The sequence below is a fragment of the Hyperoodon ampullatus genome, assembly GCF_949752795.1.
Source record: "Hyperoodon ampullatus genome assembly, chromosome: 1".
NCBI lineage: Eukaryota > Metazoa > Chordata > Mammalia > Artiodactyla > Ziphiidae > Hyperoodon > Hyperoodon ampullatus.
Window position 1 is genome coordinate 154,140,265 of NC_136914.1, and position 27,476 is coordinate 154,167,740.

Consider the following 27,476-nt stretch of genomic DNA (forward strand, 5'->3'; position numbering starts at 1 on the left):
TCCCAACGGGAAAAGTTGCTCATCTTAATTTGTGAGATTAGCCATTGAAGCCAGTCTCTAAATCCAGCAGCCAAATTTGTCTTGTAAGACTTGCCTTGACAGGGCAAGTTTAAGAATCAGCAGGCAGGAATTGGAGGTCTCTTTCTAAAAATTACCTTCCCCAGTTATTTAGACTCAATTCATCTAGTAAGCCTGGTCATTATATGAAGGAGGGGAAAAAAAAAAAAAGCAGGTTCCAGGACTCATTTTGACTGCAAAATAAATCCCCAAGTCATAAGGATATGTAGGAGTGAGCTAAGGAACACGCCTTGACCTTCTTTTCAGTCTTTAGAGAGGAGTTCTTGAAGATTTGTTTTGTATTGCTTTGTTTGGTCTTCAGCACTGAAGCTTGGGAGTGGGGGGAGAATCTGTAATAATTGACTGACTTTACACTGAGCTACCCGATCTTTTTCTCTTGTATATTTTACTATTTAAAAAAAATAAAAACTATTTGCAGTTACCATCTGCAAAGCTCTGGCTACCGGCTAATAATGCAGCCAATTCAGAAGTTAAAAAAAAAAAGATTATCGAAATGATGATGACATGCAAATTTCCCCTGAAATTATCATAAGTAAACATTTGAAGTCTGGACTAATAAAATCCCATCTGTGTTACTTCATATCGAGTTAGTAGAAAGCTGTGATAATGAATTTTGTAATATCTCATGAACAGACATCTCAATCAGGGACTAATCCTGTGATTTTACTGCAGAATCACTAAATCTGGAGCCACCAAACTGCTACTTCTGGGCCCCCGGGCCCGCAAGCATCGGTAGAGCCCCCGCCCGCGTCCACGCTAGCGGGTGGGGGAATCGCCTGGCGGTCCCCACCCCTGGAGCCCCACGCCGCCGCGCGGGGCAGCCGTCCCTCTGGTCAGCGACCTTGGCCAGAGGCCCCTGGGCCCCGGGTCCTTCCAGGAGAGGCCGAGGAGCCGGGAAATGCGACTCCGCCAGAGCCAGAACCCCAGCTCCCTGCCCAGCCTCCGCCCCTTGCGCAGCTGGGTATCGCCCGCCCCTCAGCCCCAGCCCCGGACCTGAGTGAGGTGGGCCCTCCCGCCGCCGGCGTACCCTGAGTAGCGTGGAGCGAGGCAGGCGCCGAGATCCAAGGGGCCTGAGGAGCGGGCACCTTTCTCTTCTTCCGTCTTTAAAGCAGCCGCGGCTCTTCTACCCACCCCTACGGAGCCCCTCGCCACCCACCTCTCCCGGTTTGCTCGTGGAGGAGAAGGGGGCGCACGTTAAACGCTTGGCTCGCTGCGTTGTGGTTGGAAATTTGGAGATCTGGTTTGCCGGGGAGGAGAAGGGGGAGAACTGGAGGAGCCGGTCTCTCGGAGCTATTTCTATGTCCTCGGCGGGCGGTAAACCCTCCGGGGGACGTTTGCCACGCTCTCCTCAATCTCAGTCACTTCACCCCATTCCCCTGCTCTGCGATCTTAAATCATACTTTAGGGTAAATAAATGGCCGGGTGAATATCTCCAGGGCAAAGTGTGGCTAAATATGGAAAAGTGGCTCCTGATGGATGAGAGGCCCGAAGCCAGCTCGCTCCTGGAGCACCCTAGGCCTAGGGAGTCCTGCTCGTTTCAGAATTACAGAAAATCGAGGGGAACTGTTATCTAGGACAGGAACAAGTTGACTCTGGCACTCTATAAATGTTTACTAGGCTTCAACTAACGGACAGGCACTGTGCTGGCCTTCACGCGCGACTCGCCAAGGAGAAAGTCCTCTTCACTCATCCCCAAATTTTGTATCTGCTAAGGTTGTCCTCGTGTTCAGACGGGCTTTTAACCCCTGACACAGACTCCCCTGTAAGTAGTCCCACAGCCTAGGTTCCCAGAACATGGTGACTTGATCGGCCAAGAGCCCCTGGACCCATTCGCTGCAACTCTGGAGGGACATTCCCCCGCCCCTCTTTGGTAAACATTCAGATGTCCTGGACCGGGGGCAAGGGTGGGAATGAGGCTGGGCTGCCAGAGGCTGTCAGGTTCCAGAAACACGCCTGAAACCTAGCACACACTAGGCGCCTAATAGCTAGTGTCGAAGTCGTCTGCCCCACAGGTAGCCTGCTTTGAGCCCTGCTCGCTCGCCCGCCGCCGCTTCTCACAGCCCTCCTTCTCTTCCGTTTTGCAGATAACGGGGAATGGAGACCAACTGCCGCAAACTAGTGTCGGCGTGTGTGCAATTAGGTAAGAGTCGTTTCTTCCGCCAGGGTCACCCGACGGGAGACCGCGACACGCGAGGGCGGCGAGAGGGCACTGGTCCCGTGGCGAGGTCGCGCGAGGGGCGCTTCCCGGAGGGGTCGGCCAGAGCAGGAAGGAAATCAGAACCAGGACGCCGGTGGCCTCTCCCAGTGGGGGGTTGTGGATAGGGAGGGAGCCTGTCGCCGCGTGTCGAAGCCCCGGGCCTCCGCCTCCCGACGGGAGCTGCTGGCAGCCGGGGAGGCGCGGAGAGAGAACGCCGCCCTGCGCTGGGTTGCCCGAGGGTCCGGGAGACGGGAGTGTCCTCCGCTCTTTCCTCTAACTGGGTCTTTGCTCTTTGTCCCTCTTTCTCCTCCGTCCTGCCTCCCTCTCCCACCCTCCTCGACCCCCGCTACTTTCCGCCGCCATCCGGGGCGTCTCCCTCCCGGCACGTGGGGCGGGCGCGCGTGGCCCAGGCGTACAGCCGGCGGCCGTTGAATGCCTCTTCCCCAAAGACTCTGAAATCAAAAAGGTCGAGTTCACGGACTCTCCCGAGAGCCGGAAAGAGGCGGCCAGCAGCAAGCTCTTCCCGAGGCAGCATCCCGGCGCCAATGGTAAGGCCGAGAACGAGGCGCAGGCCGCGCGCTGGGCACCAGCCTCCGGTCCTCTGGGGCTCGGGTGAGGCGCACGCAGGCGAGGCCGCCAGACGGGGCGCGCCTGCTCGGAACTTGGCCTCTGGTTGGGATGGGAAGCAGCCGTCCAAGGAACGTTAATTCCTTTCCCCAAATTATACTGCACTCCTGAGACCCATCACCTCTCCCTCTCCCTCTCACTCTCTCCTGATCATCTCCTGATGTGTGGCCTGATCTGCGCACACCCCCAACCTACCTCTGTGCCGCTAGCTGGCGTGGAAAAGTGGTCCAACAGCGACCTCTGTCGCTCACCACGTCCCACTGCATGCAGCAGACGCGCGGCCCACCCCGTACCGACGGCCCTCGGCCGCGCCCCTCCCAGGCTTGTGGGCCCTGGGTTTACCGCGGAAGGCCAGCAGGCGAGGCTCGGGCTGGCGTAGGTTCGCCCCGACGGCGAGCTGACAACAGCCCTACAGAGCCTGAGGGCAGCAACTGCGCGCAGCAGCCGAGGGTGGAATGGAGCGGGTGCCCCTGTCGACACGAACCTACCTGTCGTGCTGGTTGCGGGATCTCGGGTTTTGGTGGTGTGGTTGATCGGTTTCACTCTGGACGAGGCAAGGGATATTGCTGCTCAAAGTGTGCAGGCTTGTGTCAAACTTAAAACGTCTCCTACGCACAGATCTTGTTGAATTGAAACGTGTCTTTTAGGTGTGTGTGTGAGAGAGAGAGACAGAGACAGAACAGAGACAGAGAGAGACAGAGAGGGGATGAGAGGACAACCTTTCCTTTGGAATACATGAAAAACTCAAATTTACCGTTCGTCTATTCTCCGTGTTTTCCAGACCCCTTAATAAATAAGTGCCTATCCTTAGGAGGTTGTTGACCTTTGATAACGTGAGGAGATAAAGCCCTCACAGTCCTCGGCCCCTAACCCCCTCTTTCCGGATTAAAGTGTAAGGATACAAATGTAATGTGTGCTAGAGGGGAGCGAATTGGGACCCCCCGCCAAGTAAACAAGCCATATTACCGAGAAGAAAACAAAAGCCCCGCACTGGGCTTCCCAGTGAATCGGAGAGAAAAGCATCATTTGTTGGAATAAAACGTCTAAAGTGGTGTGGAGCACAACGGCCTCGACACTGCGCAATATCGCTAAGTCCTCCTGCTGGGCCAGTTAAACGCTCACTTGTCCGGGATTAACCCCATGGGGTTAAATGGGGCCATGTAGAGATAACGTCGGGTGATTTCTGTCATTAAGATTGTGTTAAATTCTTCTTCTGTTTGATAATCGGTCGTAAAAATAAATTATTACACCAGAGTATGTTTGGGATATGGTTAAAAATCAAGAGCAGCGATGACTCCCGGGGAAAATGCTTTGTGCGTGTTCAGCGCCGGCTCCGGCCAGGCTAGGGGAGCTCCCCAGTCTCGCTTCGCACAGCGCGGGCCGGCCGCGGCCCAGCCGAGGTTGACATTTCTCGCAGCGCTGGGAGCCGAGAGATGCAAAATGTCTCCTCCCACCCCCACCCCAGTCCAGTGTTTTCTTGACCCCAGGAATGGTTTCTGAGGGCAGGTGGCTTCCACGAGAGATTAGGACCCCTTGGAGGGGAAGTCTGAGGTGGGATGGGGGCTTCCTAGGTGGGCAAGAGGCGGCGGAGAGCCGGCGAGTCCTGTCTGCTCCTGTCACCGTCCAGGCAGGCGCTCCTGGGCGTTCGCTTTTGGTAATTAGCAAACAAATAAAGAGCTAGAAATAACAAACGATTGTTTTCTTAACCATTATGTTCAGGCCCGGATTATTTTAGTGCAGGGATAGGCTCTTCCCCACACAGCTAATAGTCTGTTTTCTACTTTTTGGACCGAAAAGGAAAATTGCTGCCCAAACATGTTTAATGCCATTAATTAAGAAGATACACGTGATAGGAAAATTGCTGAAAATCTTGATTTTATTGGCGTTTAGGGAGTAGGATTAGACCAAAAATGTCACACACGAGTGGGCAAAGCCATAGAAGGAAGGTTGCCAGAGTCCCCTTTACTGAGTAGAAGTAAATTTAACTTACGGAATATGCAAACTCCTAGCGACAGCCTGCGAAAGAAAGAAAAGAAAAGGAAGAAAGAAAGAAAGAGAAAAATGATTTTTTCTCCTTAACTTTTTTATAGTTTTTATTTGCTTTTAAAAAGAAAAGTGTTTACAATGACATGCGATTTTCGAAAACGGCCATGCTATTCTATTATTGGCACTATTCTCCCTCAGCCCCCCAAAGCACGGTGTCCTCATTGAAGACTGAAAACGTCTTCGGAGTTGACAGTGTCGACTTCTGGGAGGCCCGGCCTATGCGTCCCGTCGCAAGCGAGTCCCCATCCCCTTGATACCCACAGCCTGGCTAGAACCCCGAAACGGGAGGGGGCAGGGAGTAGGCTGAAGATCCCCTAAAGCCAGGGGTTTGAGAGAGGGTGAAGAGAGGGGTGGCTAGGTATGGCAGGTGAAGAGAGGAAGAGTTGACAAGTTAAACAGCAACCCCCAGACAGAAGGGGCAGAGGCACGCTTAGAACATCCCCCTAGAACAGAGGTCCTTGGCTTTTCCTCGCTTTGGGTGTCCCGAAAGGAGCTTCGTTTGGAGGAACTCAAAAAGTTGTCTTCGCCTTCGGGAAGAGGACGGAATGATCCTCCCCTGTCAATACCTTTAAAGTTTCGGGGCCGTGGCTCTGGATTCGCAGCTGTAATCGACCGAGCTGCCGCCTCTCGGTCCCAGCGCCTGGCTTCGCGACCGGACCTGGGGCGGGTACCTTCGCCGGGTCTCCCCCAGCGATGCCGTTAATTTTAAAATCGTTTTGGCAGAGCAGTTGGGCTGAAAGTGTTCGACCCGGGCCTCTGGTGCGCGCAGACTTCCTTCCCTAGGGACAGGGACTCCAAGGCCCCGCCACGACACACACCGTCTCCTGCGGCAGCAGCCGGGTGCCCGTCTTCTTCAGAGCACCAGCGGTAACCCCCGCCGCCTTGGCGGCCGCAGAGCCCTGTTCACTCAATCACCAAATGCTTGCGGAGCACATGCACCGTGGATTCCTAATGTATTCCCCCCCGCGCCCCCCAAAACAAATCGCCTGGTTTCCCTTCGCCGTTACAGAGCGATTTAAATGCTCACAAGGAGCGCCGCGAAAGCAGCCCAGACCACCTCCAACAAAAGGCAAAATGGTGCTGCGTGGGGCGGCGCTCGGGCCAGAGCGTGGTCAGAAAGAAGGGGGGTGTTTAGAAGGGTGGAGGGCTCTTAGTGCGAAGAGGGGGCAGGGGACCGGGGCGTGCCGCAGAGGCGTGAGGTCTCCGGAAGCGCAGAGCTGGGGAAGGGGAGAATTCCATTTTTTTTCTACCCACACCCCACCCCACGCCAAATCTGCAGCTTATCGGTAGAAGCTGCCTCTCTTTTCTGTGTGGGTGTTTTTTCCTCCCAAGAGGGGAAGTTGTCCAAAAGTAGTCAATCCCAGCGGATTCCCGCCCGCACAGTAGTCTTTTACAGGTCGCGTTCCTCGGTACTGACGCAGTGCGCGCTCAAAGTTTCGCAAGGCTGGCTCGGCTGTCAACCCGCACCGCCCGCTGTTAATATATGCAGCAGTTGTTAGAGCGACTCGGGGGAGAAGGAAATGTATAACAAAAGCTTATTCGTGAGCAGGAATATACTAATGGAACAATCTGATGTCTTCTTAATCCTATGTAAAAAGCTTTGTCGTCTTCCTAATATTGACTGAATGGGTAATTAATGGCTCTTCATCTAGGCGAATACCCTGTAATCCAAAGATAGGCAAAAGACAACAAGCCCAAGGTAGAAGACAAAAGGCCCAACTGCGGTCGCCACCCTCCTTCCTCCCACCCCAACCCCCCACCCCCCTCAGCGTCTTCAAATGGGAAAGTTTCCTCTCAGGAGAAAAAGGCAAGAGTGGGAGAATATACATACCTTTCCTGGGCTAGACTGCTAGACTTAATCACAGAAGCTGGCCGCCCAGCTCAATTCTCCACTGCTCCGTCTTTCCCCCACCAGTCCTTCCCTCCACTTTTCTCTCTTCTCAGTTCCTCTAGAAAGTCTCCCCCATTGTGGCTCTGACCAGCACCTTTTCCCCCAAGGCACCCATCTTTCATTTAGGGAAGTGATTAATAACAGAGGACCAACATACAAGGTCCTCAGAAGGCTCAGGCAAAGGACTGAGCTCCTTTCTGATCCTGATGGATGCTCCTTTCTTTTACAACCTAAGGCAGACAGTCTGTGAGGACTAAGGTAGTTGGCAAGGGAGGGAAGAAATGAATAGGAGAGAGAGCAGGCAAAATTACGTGTATGTGTTAAACAGCGATCAGGAGTGATGCAGTCAACTTCATTGTGAGGATCTGACATGAAGAGTGCCCAAGATTCTCCCAGCATGTTTTTAACAGGCTGACATTTTAATTTAAACCTTTAGAAGTAATATATTACTTGGGTTACGACAATGAGGTGGGTTCCTTTTTTTTTGTCAGCTGACAGCTTTTAAAATATTATTTCACTAGGGAAATAAAAGCTTCAGCTCAGATTATAGGTGGGTATTTTTGGATTTATGTGATTTATGGTCACCATGACAACTAATGCTGAATGTTAGCTACCAGCATGTCTGGGAGAGGGAAGACAGAAAGAAGGGGAACAAGAGAAATAGAAAGGGAGATGGGACATGAGCTGAAGAGGGAAAATAGAGAAAAGAGAAAGAGGAGCATTTCAATCCACTTTTTTTTTTTAAAGTAACTTTAGTTAGTCCCTTGTCATTTCTATCTCTCTGGACCTAGATGTTGATGTTTATCTCATTCCTCTATCTTTCTCTTACCCCTATACACGAATATACCGTTCTCTTTATTTTACTTTTCCACAACTAGTTGCAGTTCGGACGATTAAATGAGCGCCTAATAAACCTGTAGCATTAACAGGCTGATGTGAAAAGGCATTACAGCACGTGTGTTTAGTGATTGCAGTAGTCCTCCCACCTCCCCGAGCCCCCTCGAATCTCTCGCTCTTCTCTCCACCCGCCAGTGTGGGGTGAAGAGAACCGCCCAGCAGCCAGCTATCCCAAACTTGAAGCCACAGTGTGGGAACGGAAATATGGGGACCATTTGCAGGGACCCAGAGAGGGCGGATGTTGCTCAGTACCTCTACAGACTTCTGATTCCGAAAAGAATCCGCCACTTTTTACAAACCTGCACCTTTTTTATTCCATTTAGGGAATGGGAGGGGGCGGAATCAGCCACAATAAAGCCTTTAATTTCTGGGTCCTTCGGCTTCGTGACTGGGGTGGGGGGAGGACAGTGAAGGGGCCCTTTCCAGCTTGATTTGCGTGCAGAGAAAAGCCAGGCAGGGGAAGGAGGGGAGGCAGAGCCACTTCTCCAGGCAAGGTGCAAGGTCTCCCTCTGACCTCTGCACCTAAAACCCGCACGCTCGCGCATACACACACTCACGCCTGTCATGTGCCCCCGACCTGAGTCCGGGCGGGTCTCATCCTTGAGCTGGCCTGGATGGGAGCAAGACTACCACCCCTCTATGGCCTGACAGCGCAAAGAGACATCTAATTGAACCACCTTCCAGGTGAGCTTTGAGGACAGATTTTTTTTTTTCCCCCAGAAGTCACGAGTCACTTGGTTGGGTCCCAGTTCATATCCCAGCCGCCACAGCCGAGAGTTTGGCGGCGCTACCCAACCCATCTCGCCGCAATGGCCAGAGGGCCTTTGTGCAACTAACCCTGAAGAGTGTGAAATTAAATAAGACCTTAAGACTGGTAATCAGTGGCAAATACCAGCTCAAAACACGCCTGACCCCGTGTCACACACTTCCCTCCTCAAGGGTCTTTCTTTGAAAGAATAAGCAAGAAAACCCGATTGAGACGATCCCTGATTTCTTCTGAGTGGAAAACCCAAACCCGCGCTGGGCTTCCTGTCCTTTCCCCACCACAGCTGTGCAGCACCTCCAGCTTCCCTGAACCGACCATGCTGCTTTTTTTCTGAATTGGCAATTTCTGTGATGGAGGCTGAAGTCATAGTAGTTTCTAGGATCAGTCAAAGAAGAGTGGGGGGCGGGCAGGTAACAGTAGTTCTGAACTGACAGAATACCTAATATTCCCTTACTTCCAGCTCCTTTGTCATCTGTATTGCCTATACATTTGCACCCACAGGTATTTTGTAGATTAAATCTAAAAACTGCCCACCACCACTAGAGTTTTAACTGAAAAGTGTTTCTTCATTCCCCACTACACACTTGCTTTTCCTCATCTAGACTTTTCATGTTGGAGCACTCCTACCACCGGTGGAGTGAACCCTGTTGGGGCTGGAAAGGGTATCACCCAAACTCGGAGTGTGTGAAGTGATTAGAAGATTAGGAGAGAGTTGAAACTCTGGCTAGAAAAATGCAAAGAAATACCTCCCTGGCTCTGTTGGGTTTTTTTTTGGGGGGGGGATATATTATGTATGTGTATTTCTATCTATAGATAGATATATGCATATGTATATATGATTTCATTTTTGCTTAACCAGAGTTCTTCAAGTAATTTGTCTTTCTTTATTCTCCACTTGACTTTGCAATGGATCGATATAGTTTAAGATTCCTTATCTTTTTAGGCTTTCAGGCTGATCACCAGCATTTCCACACTTTGGCACTATGGGAAGCTGTCACTTGCCCTTGGATTTTTCACCCACTTTGGAGGCTGGTTTAGGTCCTTCATACTGTATTTGCCTTGAGGAAAGTTCTGTTAGTCAACAGAACCAAAGAGCTTAAATCAAAATTCCTTGGGTTTAATGAGAGATGGGCTTAGAAATCTACATGGCTCTGTGGAGCTTCTCAGCTCTTCTGAGTAAGGAGTTTTGAAAACCACTCAGAGCCTCCACCAAAAATTTCAACTCCAGGGTTTGAATGTTGAAGAGACAAGGAAAAAATGTATGCTCACTATGGAGGAGAATCTTTCATTCTTTGATGTGATGGAGTTTCTTTGTGATATGAAGGCTTGAGCGTATGGTATTGTGGGGATTGCAGCTATGCTGAAGTTTAAGAGAAGATACTAGAATATGATTAGTAAACACATTGGGCAGAAAAGGACTGGATTCATATTGACTTACTTATAGTTCATCAGCTGGCAGTGCAATGGGAGGAAATATTTACTTTACACATATACTTTATGGTCTTGAGGAAATTCAATAAGAAAATGGTGAGAAATATTTTAAACCCTTATTTAAAAGACTTAAGCAAATTAGGGTCTTATCAGATTAAAAACCACTACAAATGTAAGAGCATTGTCTTTGGTGAAACACTGGGGGGTCTGAGAAGGAGATTCTCCACCAAATCTCAGGGATAAAATGCATCATTTAAGCACCAGATAATGAGCAGAATGTAAATTAATTTAACCTTCTTTACCAACAGGCTGCTTATGTAATATGTATAATTTAGTGATAAGATTTCAGGACCTAATATAGCTGGATGTATGAGCCTCAGCTAATTCAGACCTGTCACATGAGGACAGGTTCTGCTCTAAGCAGGTGTGTGTATGCATGGAATGGGGTTAACTGGAATAAAAGGTTAAAACCAGAAATGCTGATTTAAAGCTTCCTATGAAGAAAGTTCCTCCTTGTAGCTAAATTCTTCTTAAAGTGGCATGATACTTTGGGGAGAGACTGAAGAATTCTCATTTGGTTCTTGGACTGCTCTCAAGCTTGTTTAAAATGGGGGAGGAGTTGCAGATATGGTGGGGGGGAGGCGGGAGCAGGGCAAAGGAGAGACACATAGGTTACAAACGTATTTGTAGTCGGCTTCGTCCACTCTGCCTCAGATTGAAAAGTTTCCCAATCTTGGGAACAAGGACAAGGAGGGAGTTTTCTGAAGACACCTCATACTGGCGTTGCAAATCATTGACTGTAATGTCAAACAAATACACATTCAGGGATGATAACACTAACTCCACAATAAAGCAATCGTCAATGCAGAAACCCAGGGGAGATTAGTTTGTGCTCTCCAGCTGACCTAAGCTGGAGGACAAAAGGACTTTCAGAAATTATTTTGAATGATATCTTTGAATTTCTTTCTTTAATTTCTTTGGAAATAGAGCTGTAAAGATTTAGATGTCCCCAAAGGTGTTTTTTCCTTTTGTTTTAAATAAAGGAACAAGGCTTTGCTTTTCCTTGCTGAGTGTTCTCCTAGGCTTTTGCCCACAACCTACTGCCTCTGCCTGCTTGGACTCCACCAATTCAAGACAGCCTGGAGCTCCTAGGAATAGAAAATGACTTAAAAATTATCCTTGAAATTGGTTATTTGGCAACATTCTTAATTGTATGGAAATTCATGAAAGCATATTTTATATATAATTAGCTCAAGGTTGTTGATTCTACAGGCTTTATGGGTTTGAATCTGGTAACAAAGTAAACAAGAGAGTTGAATTTAAAGCGTGGCTCTCTCGGGTTAGGATGAGCTTAATAGAGTGTATAAGGAATTTGAAAGCTCTAGGATATGTGTCTTAATCAACGTTAAGTAGAATGGATAAGCTTTCAGCATTTTGAAAATGCTGGGTTAGGGTTTCTAGTCTATTGTGTGTTTTCTGTCTGGGGACTAATAAGCATTATAGAGAACGTGATCTGAGGCGACTTTTTATTCTTGTATAAATCCAGAGTGAACCACCAAACAGTTGTTCGTTTAAAGTCAAGGTAATTTTCTTTTGACGGATCCATTTGCTTCTCGATTTCTAATTTATTAGCCTCTCTTGGCTCTGTCTTCTTTGCAATTAAAGTAAAGCTTCTTCAGATTAGCTCCGCAGCATTCACTTGACAGGCTGTTTGGAAAATTTAAGATCGGAGAGATGATTTGTTGGTGTTCTGAAATTTTTCTGGTTTTAAGTAGCATGTCTCCTCTCCATACGGGGGAGAAAAACACCTCTCGGTAGGAAATGAATGTAGTGAGACACAAAAGGAAGGGGGGGAGGGTGGCTGGGTGTCTTGCTGATCCTTATACCCCTCAGCCTTCGATCTTTCCGCTTCTTTCTGACGAGCCTTTTACTCCCAGCCGCATCTTTCCACCTCCCCACCAGAACTAAAAGCCGGATCGTCTTTGGCCGGGCCGGAGCAGAATTCCCGGGAGCCGCCGGGTGTAGACTCGGCGGGCACAGCGAGGCATTAGCCCGGCCCCGCACAGCTGATAGGTGCAGACAAGACTGTCCCTCGGTCGCGGCTCGGGGGCTCCTGATTGGTACGGAGTCACGTCACTCCAGCCGGCGAAGGGTCTGGGCGGAGGCGGGGAGGGTTGGGGAGGGCAGCGGCCGAGTGACGTCTCGGCACCAGGAAGCCCGCCTCTCGTTTTAAGATGTTAGGCCAACAGGGAAGCTTGGAGCCGCAGAACTGGTTCGTCGCTCGCCTGGGTGCTGGGTCCTGAGCTGCGGCGAGGCCGGGCTCGAGCTCGACCGCCCGAGGGAGTGTGTGTGTGCTCACCGCGGAGGGTGCGCCCAGAGGCCCGCGCCGCTGCCGCCGCCGCCGCCGCAGGAGATCTAATATCAGCTACCTGTCCCTGTCACTCTTGACACTTCGCTGTCAGGGCTGCCGCGCGGGGGGCGGGCAGAGCGCAAACAGCGGCGTTAGCTTTCCTTATTGGAGGGGTACTTGAGGGAGGGAGGGAGGGAGGGAAGAAAGGGGTCTTTGCCCACTCTTGTTTCGCTTTGGAGCTTGGAAGCCTGCTCCCCAAAGACGCTCCGAACCGTGCTCTCCTACCCACATCCCCATGTCTCCTTTGGCCCACTGACTTTCGGCCGCCGGACCCTTTCGCTTGAGCCTTCCGAAGGGGGCGGGGGCGGCTCATCTCGAGGACTCTGCCGGGGTTGTGTTCCCTGCTCTGCCCGCGGCGGCCACCGCGAGGAAACTCCGCGCCTAGAGCGGGAAGCGGAGCAGGCGGCGGCGGCGACGGGGCTTCGGCCGGGCGGCAGCCCAGGACTCGTAGGGCGGCGCGCTCCTTCGTCCATGAACTGCATGAAAGGCCCGCTGCACTTGGAGCACCGAGCAGCAGGGACCAAGCTGTTGGCCGCCTCCTCGTCCTCCTCCTGTCACCATCCCCAGCCGCTGGCCATGGCTTCGGTCCTGGCTCCCGGTCAGACCCGCTCCCTGGACTCTTCCAAGCACAGGCTGGAGGTGCACACCATCTCTGACACCTCCAGCCCCGAGGCCGCAGGTAAGGCGCCGCGTGGCCCCGCGCCGCTCGGCCCTTCTCGCCCCCGAGGAAGTCGGCCCCTCCTGGGGGAGGCGTGGTGGGAGTGGTCCTGTAGCCCGCTCCCCGCAGAACTTCCGGAGCCAGGGTTGTGTTGACCCCTCGTCCCGTTCGCTCTGCCTGGACTGCCTGGCTGGGGTAGCGCGATCCACGCGGGCAGTTCTGCCGCCCTCCCTATTCCAACCCTGGCCTCCTTTCTGTTTTCTGGGTCACAAAAATCCCAGCATCTCCATTCGAGGACCTTCAGAGGCCGCTCCCCGAGGCCCCATGCGGCCCCTGTTCTGCTCTCGGCTTTCAGCTACCAAGAAGCTCCGCTTGTTAGAAAAATATTTGTGAAACTACGCCTCAGAAGAACAGGCGGTTTTCCTAAAGGGCAGAGGAACTTGGGTGCCTCGCCGAATCCCGAAGCCTACTTTTCCTAGCCTTCCGAAACCGCATCGAAATCTGAGCTTTTTACGAGGGGGGTTCTGTAAAACGCGCGCGTGTGGGTGTCCCGGGAGATTTGGTGTGTCCTCGCAGAAGCTTATAAATATACTTGAAAGCACAGGCTATAAAAATGACTGTGCCGTCGCAGTGAGATAAACGTGTAAATAAAACGTGCGGCGCTGGGGGAAGAGAGGCGGTGGGGCACGCACGCCCACACTCACGTCTGCACACCCCGCAGACGCAGCGCTTTCCCTGGCCCGGAGCGGCCGCTCCACACCCTCCTCCCCCGCCAGGCAGCACAGCTCTTCCCCGGCCTCTGCCGCCTGGTCCAGTTGGTGTTCGCGGGTAGCAGGTGGGCATGCTGACGGGGACCTGTGTGTTTCGTTTTCAGAGAAAGATAAGAGCCAGCAGGGAAAGAATGAGGATGTGGGCGCCGAAGACCCGTCCAAGAAGAAGAGGCAGCGGCGGCAGCGGACTCACTTCACCAGCCAGCAGCTGCAGGAGCTGGAGGCCACTTTCCAGAGGAACCGCTACCCGGACATGTCCACGCGCGAAGAAATCGCCGTGTGGACCAACCTTACGGAAGCCCGAGTCCGGGTAGGAGCCCGCACGGAGGCTGGGAGGGCTAGCGGGGAGGGTGTTGCGGGGATGCCGGCCCTGTAGCCCGGGAGAGAGTGTGGAAGGCAGCGCCGTCCGAGAGGGCTCGGGTGGGTGCCTTTGCAAAGGCAGATGGCCTTACGGCGGCCCCAGTTGCGAGGTTACAGCTCCCTCTTCCGAGACTGGCCGCGGGCCTGGCGCAGGCGCCGGGAGCGGCTCCGGCTCAACGCCCCGACCCACTGCGCTCTCTCAAACGGGGCCGCTTGCATTCGCCTGCACAGGGCATTGTGTTCCCGGCTTGTATTCGCCAGACGACCGCTAATAAGATCCGTCCCAGGCCAGGAGCCGAGCACAGGCTCCAACCTGAGCGCCTTTAACAAGGAAAACCCGCCTGAGACACGCAGGGGTTTGCACTCCCTGGAAAACTTCCGCGCCAGGCCTAGCCCGGCCCTTTCTCTCCTCTGCTCTCCCTCCTTACACAGTCTTTGCCGTTTTTCTGCCATTCAGATCTCTTCCACACCCTATCCCCTGGTTTTGTGATCTGCAGAAGCAGTTTTAATACACAACTGCTACCCTGCCAGTCCTCTTAGAAAGAAAAGAAAAAAGAAGAAAAACTTTTCGGTTTGGTTTATTTATCTTTTCTCAGGAGACTGTTACTCACACCCTTCCTCCCAATCATAATAGTTTTATTAAAGAAAGGGCTTACCTTTGTAGCAAATCTGTACTTTATGGATTGGCAAAAATGAACTTAAATTACCCAGTATCCTGGTTTGTGCTGGTCGGTGGAAAACTCGAAATTTGTTAGGATTCTGGAAGTAGAAAACACACATAGCAGGAGCCAGAGGCTTTGCTGTTTAAAAAAAAAAAATGCTCTGGATAGAAAAAGAGCCCCCAGTTAGAGCTGAGAAAACAGAAGAAAACACTACTGATGAAATGAGACCAAAATGCACTCCCAAAGCCGAGAGACCGAAGGCACTCTCTGAGTGGCATGTGTGTAGGGATTGAGGCTGTGCTAGTGGATAAATGAGCCAGGTTGAAGTTGGAAATGGTTTTAGTTTAACAGCGCAGAGCTACGGCTCAGGCCCGGACCGCGTGTTTTTTTGCACAAGGTCAGTTTTCCGTAGCTCTCACGCGCATCTGGGGATCGGGCCTCGCACGTACTCTTCTCGCCTGGGCAAAGTTTAGACGGCCCAGGGTAGAAATAGCAAGTAATTAAAATGAAAACACAATCTATGGGGTCTCCGGAATCCTTCAGAAAACCCTCCCCCACCCCCTCCGACTTTTCAGCAGTCCCTTCCAAGTCCCTGCCGCCGCAGCGCTGCGCTCTGGCTTCCTGGGACTACCTCCTTCCAGGCCCGCTGCTTGTCCAGCCGAGTGGGCAGTGAGGCGTCCTTTTTATAGCTGTCGGGTGCAAAGAGGAAGGGGGATAAAAAGGAAATCGAGAATGAAAGGGAAAAAGGAGGGGAAAAAAAAAGCGGATTAGGTGGCTGGGCCTGGCTGAGATGTGTAATGTGAAACATCATCGGTGTCAGCTCGGAAATCTCGAGTCAGGCCTCTCTCCAATACACAATAGCCGCCGTCTGGGGCGACGGGCCGGCCCGATGTGGATTGAGAATGGGGTTGCGTCTGGGCCACCGGACACGGGTGGGGGCTGGCGGGGCTGGGCGGCCGCCCGCAAAGCCCAGCGACTAGGCCGGGCCCGGCCGGAGCAGCGCCGGGCGCGCGGGTCTGGCCTGGGGCGGGCGGAGGGTGTGAAGGAGCAGAGCGAAGGGAGGGGAAGGCTGCAAAGCGACTCGTCCCGGGTTCCCGGAGATTTACACGCTAGGCTCGCGGAGTTTAATGAGCTGTCGGGGAGGTGGTCTTTTACTTTTTATTTGGTTATTTTGCTAGGCGAGGAAGGGGGTCGTGGCCTGGCGCCTGTTGAGGGCGCACGTTCCGTGGAGTAGGGGGCGGCGGTGGAGATTCGAGAGGGGAGGAGGAGTTGTGGGAGAGAGAGCGGGCCTCCCAGCCCCTTGTCCTCATCACTGTGGCTTTGGAATGCAAGCAAGTTTGCAAGGTGGCCGGGGAAGGGTTGGGCGGAAAGCCCGCTGCTCTGAGTTTATTTTGCAGTAAGTGTTTTTGGACCCTGAGGAGGACGTGGGTTAGTGAATAAGCCACTCACAGGCTGCCAGGCGGTGTGCTGGGGTTTGTGGCGCAACTCAGAGCCCGGGCTCGCAGGCCTGAACCGGCCTGGCCCCCTGCGTTGGGACGGGGCTCTGGCAGCTTGGGGCACGGGGCGGTGGGGTGGTGGTGGGAACTGTGGCAGGGAGGGTGTGCGGGTGTGTGTTGGAGCGGGGGTGGTTGCTGGTGCTTTCCCGGATCTAGGTTTTACTAATCCGATCTGTGGCATCTGTTTGCTCCCTTGCCCTCCACCCCCAGGTTTGGTTCAAAAATCGCCGGGCCAAATGGAGAAAGCGGGAACGCAACCAGCAGGCCGAGCTGTGCAAGAATGGCTTTGGGCCGCAGTTCAACGGGCTTATGCAGCCCTACGACGACATGTACCCGGGCTATTCGTACAACAACTGGGCCGCCAAGGGCCTCACGTCGGCCTCCCTGTCCACCAAGAGCTTCCCTTTCTTCAACTCTATGAACGTCAACCCACTGTCATCCCAGAGCATGTTCTCCCCACCCAACTCCATCTCGTCCATGAGCATGTCGTCCAGCATGGTACCCTCAGCGGTGACCGGCGTCCCTGGCTCCAGCCTCAACAGCCTGAATAACTTGAACAACCTGAGCAGCCCGTCGCTGAATTCCGCGGTGCCCACGCCCGCCTGTCCTTATGCGCCGCCGACTCCTCCGTACGTTTACAGGGACACGTGTAACTCGAGCCTGGCCAGCCTGAGACTGAAAGCAAAGCAGCACTCCAGCTTCGGCTACGCCAGCGTGCAGAACCCGGCGTCCAACCTGAGTGCTTGCCAGTATGCCGTGGACCGGCCCGTGTGAGCCGCGCACTGCGCCGGGATCCTAGGACCGTGCCGGATAGGGCAGCTCTGCCCTTGTTGAAAGACTGGGAATTACGCTAGAAGGTCGTGGGCACTAAAGAAAGGGGGAGAGAGAGAGAGAGAAGATATAGAGAAAAAGGGAAACCACTGAATTAAAGAGAGCTCCTTTGATTTCAAAGGAATTTCCTCAATGTCTGACATCTTTCACTAAAAAGTATTTCCAACAGTTGCAAGGACACACACAAATGTTTGACTGGATATGACATTTTAACATTACTATAAGCTTGTTATTTTTTAAGTTTAGCGTTGTTAACATTAAAATGACTGAAAGGATGTATATATATCGAAATGTCAAATTAATTTTATAAAAAGCAGTTGTTAGTAATATCACAACAGTGTTTTTAAAGGTTAGGCTTTAAAATAAAGCATGTTATACAGAAGCGATTAGGATTTTTTGCTTGCGAGCAAAGGAATGTATATACTAAATGCCACACTGTATGTTTCTAACATATTATTATTATAAAAAATGTGTGAATATCAGTTTTAGAATAGTCTCTCTGGTGGATGCAATGATGTTCCTGAAACTGCTATGTACAACCTACCCTGTGTATAACATTTCGTACAATATTATTGTTTTACTTTTCAGCAAATATGAAAAAAAATGTGTTTTATTTCATGGGAGTAAAATATACTGCATACATATTGGTCTGGATTCTTTCTGCCCTCCTCTGTCGCCTGGCCAGGGTTTCTCAGTTACTGCTTCCTAAACAAACCAGTTCCCTCTGCCTGCCTAGTTAAATACACAAGGTAGCAGTACTTATTTAAATTTGGTAGAAATAAATTATAGTCATTCATCAGAAACTAAAAAGAAAAAAGAGGTACTCTCAGAAAAAAAACGGGGGGCTGCGAAGTCTGGTCTTGTTTCCCAGATTTTTCTTTGGCTTACACCCAGAGGATTCCATTATTGCTAGCAAATAATATAAGAGGGAAAAAAGAAAGGAGAAAGAAATTTAGAAAGTACATTAGCATGGAATGACTCTCAAGTTTACTCCTTTGGGGAGGGGGAAACCTGCACATCCAGTAAATTGTTCTGGAGAAGTATGTGTGTATGTATACATATACAATTTATATACATTCCTCTCAAGAGGAATACGTCTATAAGTTTACAAGGAAACACCTTCAGTTCAAAATATTTAGGCCTCCACGTTTACCTCTCGGCTTAAGTAGAGAGATTCTTCATGTTATATTACATTACTATTTCCAAATCCTTTAGAGACATTAAAAGAAACAAAGACCATTTCTAATAACCACAGCCCTTTAGTTTCTCAAAGAGCCCAGGGGTTGAGAGGTTAGAGTGGAGTTTCCTGAGTCTTGTCGAGCAATATGTAGTTGAGGCAAAGGTCATGCTCCCCGTGTTTTGTTTTAAATAATATTGACCCATTAATTCTAAAGCTGCTTGTTCCTGAAATTATGCAGGATTATAGTTTGCAAACTGCCGGAGAATGAAGCAAATCAAGATGAATTACAGCCCTGGCCCTCCCTCCCATCCTCTGACATCTAAACGGGGAATGAGTTTGGTGTGAGGGTTTAAAAGAACGTTAAGCACCCACTCTTCCTCTGTTGGTGGTTTTCAGCTTTTTTTTTTAATGTGAAATTAATTTTGTAACAAATAGTGGCAAATACGACTTAGTCCTAAAGAAGTCATCACCGTGGCGCAAGGGAGGTCGGTTTGTTGGGCGTGAGGGTGAGGGGTAGTTCTGAGGTCTTTTGCTCTTCGGGTCACCCCCCCACCCCCCCGCGGTGGGCAAAGACAAACATCACCCTGGCTGGGGAATCGGCAGCAAAAAGTAACCACCAGTTTTCTGGGGCCGAGAAAACCTGTGTTTTTGCGCTTAAGTTGCTTTTATCGGACTGAAACTTTACCTATAAGCTTTTGGAGCTCAGACACCGAGTCTTTGTTCTGCATGGAAGTGCTGCTGCCACTTAAAGAGATCGCACATAATGTCCCCTATTTAAGATCAGTGCTTAATGCACATTAACTTTCTTTCTTTCCTTTTTAAGCTCTGCCTCGGACCTGCGGTGGGATCACGCGGCTGTGGAGGGCAGATAAAAGCCCTTTGGACGAGGGTCACCTCCGTCCTTGTTGTTCACTTGAGAGCAGTGGAGAGGAAAACGGTCCCCACGGGCGGACTTTGGCTTCTGGAGCCGCGGGGCTCTTCAGTCCGGGCCTCCCAGAGCCTCCACCGGGCTTGGGGGGAGGGGCGGCGAGGGAGGAGAATGGGAGAGGGGATTTGGGGATGGGGGCCTGGAAGCGCTAACGAGACCTGCTGGGAGGATTTGCGTCTGCAGGCCCAAGAACGACTTGGGAGCGCTGGGTGCAGGAGGTGGATCTCGGCCTACTTTGTTTGCTGAAACAGAACTCAATTTCAAGGAAATCAATCAATCTGCAGGAAACAAAAATGGAAGTCGAGGTTTGGGAAGAGTTGTCACTTCCCTGACTTGAGTGGTGCGGGCTGTGGGCGGAGACTCGGGGCTGATGAGAGGCCCTTTCTCCCACCTCAGCTCTTTCCCAGGACTTCCAGAAGGGAGAATTACCCTCCTCACCTCCCTTTCCCACACCCATCCTCGCTGGCCCTTCGGCCCCTTTCCGCACCTCCTTTTCCCTTCAAGTGAGAAAAGCCTAGTTCCCTCGCCCCTCCCGCTCCCACGCGGGTCCCCCTCCAGCCATCGCTACTGCCACCACCTCGGTTCCACTCAGTCGATTTTTGCTGCATGTCAACACTTATTACCGGTGAGTGTGAGGTATTTTTTTCTCCTTCTCTAGGTCTCTTAATGATTTCTGAGCTAGTTGTGTATTAAAGTGCTTAAAGGAACCTTTAAGGCAATCTATAGAATGAACACCAACCTTCTCCGCTTGGGATCAAAGATGGCGAGAGGGAGGTCGGGCCCCTGGGAGCCCAGGCATCCCAGGCCTTGAGCTCTCGCCGCCCACCTCTGTGCCCCAGAGACTGGGTTGGGGGTGGGGGGGTGTTGCGAGGCGGGGGCTGGAACCCCGCGCAGACAATACGCGGTCCAAGGGCTTTTCCTCCCCGCCCCCCTCACCTGTTACTCTGATCCTTTCTCCGGTCTGTCCTCGTTTTTTAAACTTAAAATTCTTAAGGCTCCAAACTCTTCCTTCCCCTAATACTGAATTCAAATGGGTGGGAACCTGGGGAAAGGTAGATATAGCCCTCGTTTGTCTCAATTGCCTCCCAGTTCCTAAATATGAGTTTTACTGCCCACAACATGGTTAGAAATTTAATTTTTAAAAATATGTTGGGCAGCCTGGGCCCTGTAGGCGGTTTGATTAGGGGGCAAATCCTCCCCTTCTCCTCCTGGCCCCGTTCTTTCTCGCACTCCCACCCTCTTCCTGCGAGGTGCTGAAACCCGGGAGTCCCTTTAGGAGGGTAACCAAAAAATACTAATGGGAAAAAAATAAAGAGCGTCTTAAAAGTCCCAATATTCCCCGAAAGCCCCATAAATTAACCTTATGAAGAGCGGCGAGTTCTTTTAAGGCGAGTCTATAAAAATCTGGCGCGATCTCGAAGGAGGACGACCCTCCCCCCCAAGCCCCATCCAGAATGTGACCAAACAAAGGTCTGTCCTGCAATCCACATCCTAATCCACGGGCGCCCTCGCCGCCGTCGCCAGGGCTCCACAGCCTCCTGCCTCTCACAGGCGCTGCAACGCTGGGAGTTCCAGGCTCGCCGACTTAAATCTTTGAGAGAGGAATGAAAAAAATAAAAGGTGTAATCAGATCAGAGGCCTTTATGAATATAGAGTCCCTATTGATTGTCTTATAAAACCCCTTTGCAAGCTGCAGTTAATCTAAGCACGCAGGGAAGCCAGAAACGTGGCTGCCTGAGGAAAGAGAGGTCTGGAAGTAAACGGGAGAAATTTCTTATAGCAGATTTTCAGAAGGAAATTTTCAGAACTATCCTTCTTCTCCCAGCCTCCCTAATCTGACAGTTGCATTTTAACTGAACTTGAGAAAATGATCATTGAAGACGAGATTTTTTTTAATGGGTTAAGTAGCAACCCGATTTTAGACACATTACTAATTTACTTTTTCAGGTTTTTACTTAAAAGTTTATTTATCAACGGCCCCACCCCACCCCCCAAAAGGAGGCCTTCTCATTGTTGACTTTCTATCTGAAAAGATAGAAAACAGAATTTATTGTGTGTGGATGCATAACTCCATTCACTTCTGTGCTATTTTATGCATTTTATGTAAATGTTGATTTTAGATTTTGTTTGAAGATTACAGAAGGCCTGCAAGAAATAAAATATCCCTTTAAAGATGTATTTAATTCTACTTAATTACCTTTAAAAATCATTGCTACTCCTGTTGTAACAATGAGTTGTTAATGGTTCAATGGCAGTTGTAGAAAACAGGAGATACTGGAAACCAAAGTTACTCAGCCAAAGAATGACTAAAAGAACCATCTACTTTTAAAAGAAAAGAAATTTTAACATTTAATGGATATATGGTAAAAGTGTTTATTTTTAGGGGGTTGTGTGGAGGACTGCATTTTTTTAATTCTCTCAAAAGGGCTAAGAGAAGTTCAGACTCACTGGGCCCTCCCTGAGCAGGGTGTGTGTCTGCATCCCCTGACTTTGATGGATCTTTCCAGAGCCAGTTCTCCTATTCTGTTTTTCCTGCAAAAATGTTTAGGGTGTTCGCCCCACCCCTTGTTTCCCTGTCTTTTTCTCCCCCTATCTTTTCTCTCTTCTGTTTTCTTTATCCACTCCAAAGTGGGGTTTTTGTTTATTGACTTGCTTGCTTGTCTTCTATCAACTTAGAAAATGATCCCCTGATGCTGTGACCTGTTGTACCAGGACTAAGGCATGGTGTGGTTTCCTTAGAGCTCCAAGACTCCCTCTCCCAATGCTTCCTCCGTCCAGAAGCAGTAAAGTCTTCTGACTCGGCCACCAGTTTACAGCAGCGCGGGACCACCCTACTCCCCCCCGCCCCCCGCCATTCCCAGACCCACCTCCCCCCACCTCCCTGCACGCAGTCCTGGGCAGGAACCTTTATCCTAATCCCTTCGGGAAGATGAGACCTAGAGCCGTTTCCGCTGTCTCCGAGAAGTCAGTGGAGGAGCATATGGAATGTGACTTGGAACCCCGACCGGTGTCAACCCAGTTCTTGGGTGCTTTCCCCCGTTCTGCTAGTGTCAGCAGCCCCCTCAACTCTGCTCCTCTGGGCGGGGTTACTGCATCTAGCTGAAGCTTGGTGGCGTCTTTCTTGGTCCTCTCGGATGAACTGGCAGGGCCTTTTCTAGTGTCACTTTACGCGGCCGCCTGTGTTGAATGGACTGCGAGTCTGACTGATTCACCCCGCTGTGTGTGGGCACGGGAGGACGGGAGCGCTGTTGTGGGCAGAGGCAGAGACCCTGCAGGCTGTCCCCAGCGCCACAGAAGGGGATTTGCCTGCAGAGTCCAAGGCGACAAATGACAGGTCACTTTGTTAGAAAATAAGATAATATCAAATAAAAGAAAGTCAAATAAAACCCTTCTTCTGCGGACCCTGGGCCTCCGGCGATGTTCATTCACAGGGCTCTCCTAACCTCAACGCCTCCATCCCCGCCTAAAATCCGTGAAATCGTAGGAGCCACTCTTATCGGATGAGGCAGGGTCTTGTTTGTCAGTTTCTCTGACGGCGGGGCGGGTGGGGGGAGCCTCCTGCAAATTCTGGGCTGCAGCTCCCGGCACGAAGCTCCCTTCCCCAGCCCGGAGCCTTCTGCCCCCGCGTAGCCCCGCCAGCCTGTCAACTGCCCAGCGCCAGGGGGATGGCAGCCTGGACTGCGGACCGGGGCTTCCTGGGCCCCTGGATTCCGCGGGGCCACGCGGCCCAGCCCTTAGGAGGGCCCGTGGCGCCTCCGCTCCACGTGAACGTGCCCCCGAGGGCGGCATCGCCTTGGGCCTCACTGACCACCCGCACTGTGGCTTGGATACGACCGTGTCCTACAGCTTTCTATTGACCACAACAGCTGCTTTATCTTAATGTTCAATTTTTGGCCGGCGACGTGGGAGAAGAGCGGTGGCAAAACGTGCTGCCTCGCATGACCCTGACGGTATTTTCAGAGGCACCCGGAGAAGCAGCGGCCCCGAGGGCAACCTATGGAACTCCGGGGACTCCTGTCGTGTCCCCCGGCTGGTGTTTGCACGTCCCTCCGGACAACAAAACAGGAATCGAATCTGCAGCTGCCGCCACGCACCCACCTCCCTCCTCCCGCGGCGTCCGCAGCCTGCCGACCCAGGCGAGCGTCGGATCCGGGCGGCCGGGGCGCCGCAGCCCACCCTCCGAGCCCGCTGGGCCGAAGCGCGGGTCCTCGCGCCCGCGCGCCCGCCGCCCCTGCACGCGCCGCTCCGGGCCTGGACGTCGGCGTCGTGGGCGGTCGGGGCCTGTCCAGGGCGCGGCCTCCCGGCTGCGCCTCTAGGGACGCGCGCTGGGCCCGGGCCGCGGATCCGCCCGTTTCTCTGACCTCTCGGAGTTGGCCTAGGGAGGCCCAGGCCGGAGGAGCCCGCCGCCACATCGCCCTCACCCTCTCTCGGGCTTCTGCGCCTTCACTCCCGAGCGGCCATATACCTTGCACGGGTCGTCCCTGCCTGCTTCCCTCGAGCTGCCTCTCGAAGCCCCGGGGTTGAACATTAACCAGCCAGAGCTATAGAGTGGGGTAAAACGTTACATATAAAAATGAATCATCTATCCGATCCTAGGAGAGAGGACCTATAGCGAGCTCGGCGCCTAGAGCTGCCCCAGCCATGTCCCCGGCCCGATGCACCGACCCTTCTGGCGGCCACTTCCCAAGGACCGCTGCCGGCGGCTGAGGTCCAGTGGGGGCGGGAGGGTTCGGGGTTCTCGGACCAGCCTTTCTATTTGAGTAGCCGAAGTTGAGGTCTTCTAACACAAGCGAGCGCCCTTTCCTCTCACACTTGAGGTGCACAGAAAGGTCTGGAACAGCTTTTTCTCTCTTCCAAAGGTTAGTGGGAGCAGCTGCAGTTCCAGGAGGAGATGCAGCCCACAGGGTCGAGAACCCAGGCTGAACGGTCGACTCCCGGGTCGGTCGCCAGCCCTGGCGCTCCAGGTAGACCCTGGGAGGCACGTCTGGGTGGGTAGGGAGTGGAGCGGGTGCCGGCAGGGTGTGGAGGCGAGCGGTGGGCGGCGCAAGGGGCGCGGGCCTGGTCCCGAGGCTGAGACCACGCGCAAGCCCTGGCAGGAGGTCGGGCTGAAAGCCCAGGTTCAGGTCCCACCCCGACCCGCCCTCGCCCGGACTCTGATTTTTTCCTAACTCAGACCTATTTGTTTCTTTAAACATAAATAGTATAAAGTTACAGTGGTACTTCAGCACTGACTTATGTGCTAGACCCAGCTGCCCAGTCAACTGTACAGAACTTATGAAAAGATAACAGAGCTGGAGAAGTAGTGCACCTCCTGAGTTCTTGTGGCCTCACCTTGAAACATTAGCGAATTCCTCAGTAGGAAGGTGATTCCCTTTACGTGCCTCTCTCTCTCTCTCTCTCTCTCTCTCTCTCTCTCTCTCCTCCCTCTTTCCTTCTCCCCCATTCAAGGAAAGAGATAAAGTGGGTGCAAACCCGAGAAAGATGTGATGTTACAAGAGCCTTCAGGAATTGCCAGCCAACACGCAGAACAATTCTTCTACCTCTTAAGAAGATTTGTTTACTTCTATGCAAAATAGCTGTTTTACTCAAACTAGAGTGCTTGACCCATAATAACCTCTGGGTAAATATTTTTGAACAGGTAACCTCCACCTCACCCCACAACCCTACCTCTGATCTGTTCATTGAAGCAGCATAATTTTTACTGAGAGCATTCACCCAAATCTTTGTATTAGGTGTGTAATAAAGTGGCCGTGGTAGCGTGGATGTCTGGGGTGAACTCTGCATCATTCCATTACCCTCATGGTCATGTCTTAGCTTCCTCAAAGGTCACTGCTTCTCCTTCAGTGTGTGCACAGCGATCCTGAGAGTTTCAGGGAACAGGGGGAGGGTGGCAACTGAGACATTGGAGAACAAGTTTCTTCAGAGAATCAGAAGGTATCAAGCACGTGGTGAGTACCATGTATGAGTATTAGTTGGACATTAATCAGTTGCAGAAGAAATGGCTTTGAATTTAAGATGTGTTTACAGGATATCCATTGCTTCATGTAGTGTCACTGCTCCAACTTCAGTGCACACAAAATTCTATGTGATTCCCATAGAGCAATACGGCCTGTTTGTCATCACCCAGCTTTGTGTTACCCCTCTTCCCCAAGAAAAGGAGGATTGACTCAAATGTTCTGCCAGTTAGCTCCCCAGAGAGAGTGAACACATCAAAACAAATAAATTTAAAAAGGTATGAATCACAGTCAGTTGCCCTCCAGTGACTTAGACACACGGAGAAACATAGGTGGATAAAGGGCATCTACTTTTAAAGGTGTGTGTGTTCGGGGAAAGGGATATTATAGAGGGTCTTGTGGTGCTCACTCAAACTGTCTTCTCCCCCACCAAATTACCATGTTATCTGACACCCTCAATCTATTTGTGTCCTGGGTAACAGACAGTTTGACCAAGAGGTCACAGACTACAGGGCTTGGGTGATTGGAAACAAGTTTGACAAGAAAGGAATCTGGATGGGGTGCCACAGTGGAGGTGGAGAGAGGATGAGGCCACAGTAGCTAGAGTAGCCTGGCAACCCCGAGCCTCTGCTGGACCTTGCACTCGCACACAATGCCTTGTCAGAGAACAGGGGAATAGGAAGAGGTATCAGTACAGCTTCATGGATGGGAGAAATTTCAGTACCTCTCCACATCCCTTTTCTTTACCTTCCCTTTATTTCCTGCCTTCTTCATGTCCTCCTTTTTGCCCTTCTCCCATCTCAGGAGCCTCTCCTCAGAATTCTAGCTGCTCTTGGATTATCCTCTGCTTGTCCCCTCTTTTGAATTAAGGCTTCAGATTGTTTGTAGTGTTTACTCTTCCAGATAGGAAACGTTGTTTTATCCAATCAAGAGTCTACCTGTAAACCATATGTATTCATAAATATGGAGTGCTTATATGAACAATAAAGGTGTCAGGGTCGATAGGTAAAGCATGCAATATGGAAGTCTATCTTTTCATGGCAACTGATGGACTGTGCACCATTCTTTTGAAAAGCCCCATTGCATTCTGGGTATCCCGGAAGGGTCAGTGAACACCCTCCTTTCATCCCAGGCAGCATTACCCTTAGCATTGGGACTGCCAAAGTGGTAAATCTCAGTTCAGTTTACTATTCTCACTTTGGAAGCTCCTTCTCTGCCTGAAACTACCACCTCTGGATTTGCACACATTGTCCAAATTATGTGTTCCAGGAGAGCACAGATATAGTCCTGTGTAGAGTTTATGTGCTAATGCGAGTTCCTTTCTGGATCTTTCCATATAAAAGTATTTATTTTTCTTGTGTTATATCTTATGGTTATTATCTTAGCAGTATCTTGTGGTGACTTTTCTTCCTTTCATGGTTGGGAAACACCATTATTGGCATTCTTTAACGTTCAGATTAGGACTTGAGGGAAAGACTTCTTCCTCCCAGAAGGGCAGCCCCATTTCCACCCTCCTCTGTGTCTTTCCTTTCTTATGTCTTCCAACATGTCTGTTGGAGGTAAGTCTGCTTCCCACATCTCTCTTCCTTTTTACTTTTTAAATTTCATTTCTGGGCACTCATTGTTCCCACAACTGAAAACTATCTTTTTTTTTTTTTCACTGTCGTGTGTATGTTAATCCCGAACTCCTAATTTATCCACCGCCCCCTTTTCCCTTTGGTAACCATAAGTTGATTTTCTAAGTCTGCGGGTCTATTTCTGCTTTGTAAATAAGTTCATTTGTATCTTTTTTTTTTTTTAGATTCCGCATATAAGTGATGTCGTATGATATTTGTCTTTCTCTGTCTGGCTTACTTCACTTAGTATGATAATCTCTAAGTCCAACCAGGTTACTGCAAATGGCATTATTTCATTCTTTCTATGGCTGAGTAATATTCCATTGCAGAAAACTACCTTTTGTCTATATTATGCCTTTGTTAATTACCACGTGGGATGTTTTAATATGAGTTAAGATTTGGGGGGTCATTTTCTTTTAAACTTTTTGTGGGAGCATGGCATAATACTTGGTAAATAGTAGATGTTCAATAAATGTCAGTGTATCAAACAGTGTAATTAAAACGTTGTTCACAAAAAAATCAAAGTTCAAAGACATTAAAATATATTGAATTGGCATAAATTAAATCTCAGATTAATTCTAATTAATTTCTAATCTTTTCTCAACAAATCAGACATGTAAAAGGATTCTACAGAAGAAATTTCATCTTAATCTTTTTTATCATCACTACTATTACCTT

General features: G+C 50.9%; 1 protein-coding gene across 4 annotated transcripts; it reads left to right on the forward strand.

Moving 5' to 3' along the window:
* Positions 1-2,172: 2,172 nt before the first annotated feature.
* Positions 2,173-17,178, forward strand: PITX2 (paired like homeodomain 2; the record flags this gene model as incomplete). 4 transcript variants are annotated; one of them, XM_079715582.1, is made up of 4 exons in its annotated part: positions 2,173-2,218; positions 2,686-2,823; positions 13,876-14,081; positions 16,500-17,178. In XM_079715582.1, the coding sequence occupies 4 exons, from the start codon at positions 2,173-2,175 to the stop codon at positions 17,061-17,063; spliced, it is 954 nt and encodes a 317-aa protein (XP_079571708.1). In that variant the 3' UTR covers positions 17,064-17,178. The 4 variants fall into 4 exon arrangements, with proteins under 4 accessions (XP_079571708.1, XP_079571709.1, XP_079571710.1 ...); XM_079715583.1 differs by having other exon boundaries at positions 2,725-2,823; XM_079715584.1 differs by lacking the exon at positions 2,686-2,823.
* Between the last annotated feature and the right edge of the window lie 10,298 nt (positions 17,179-27,476).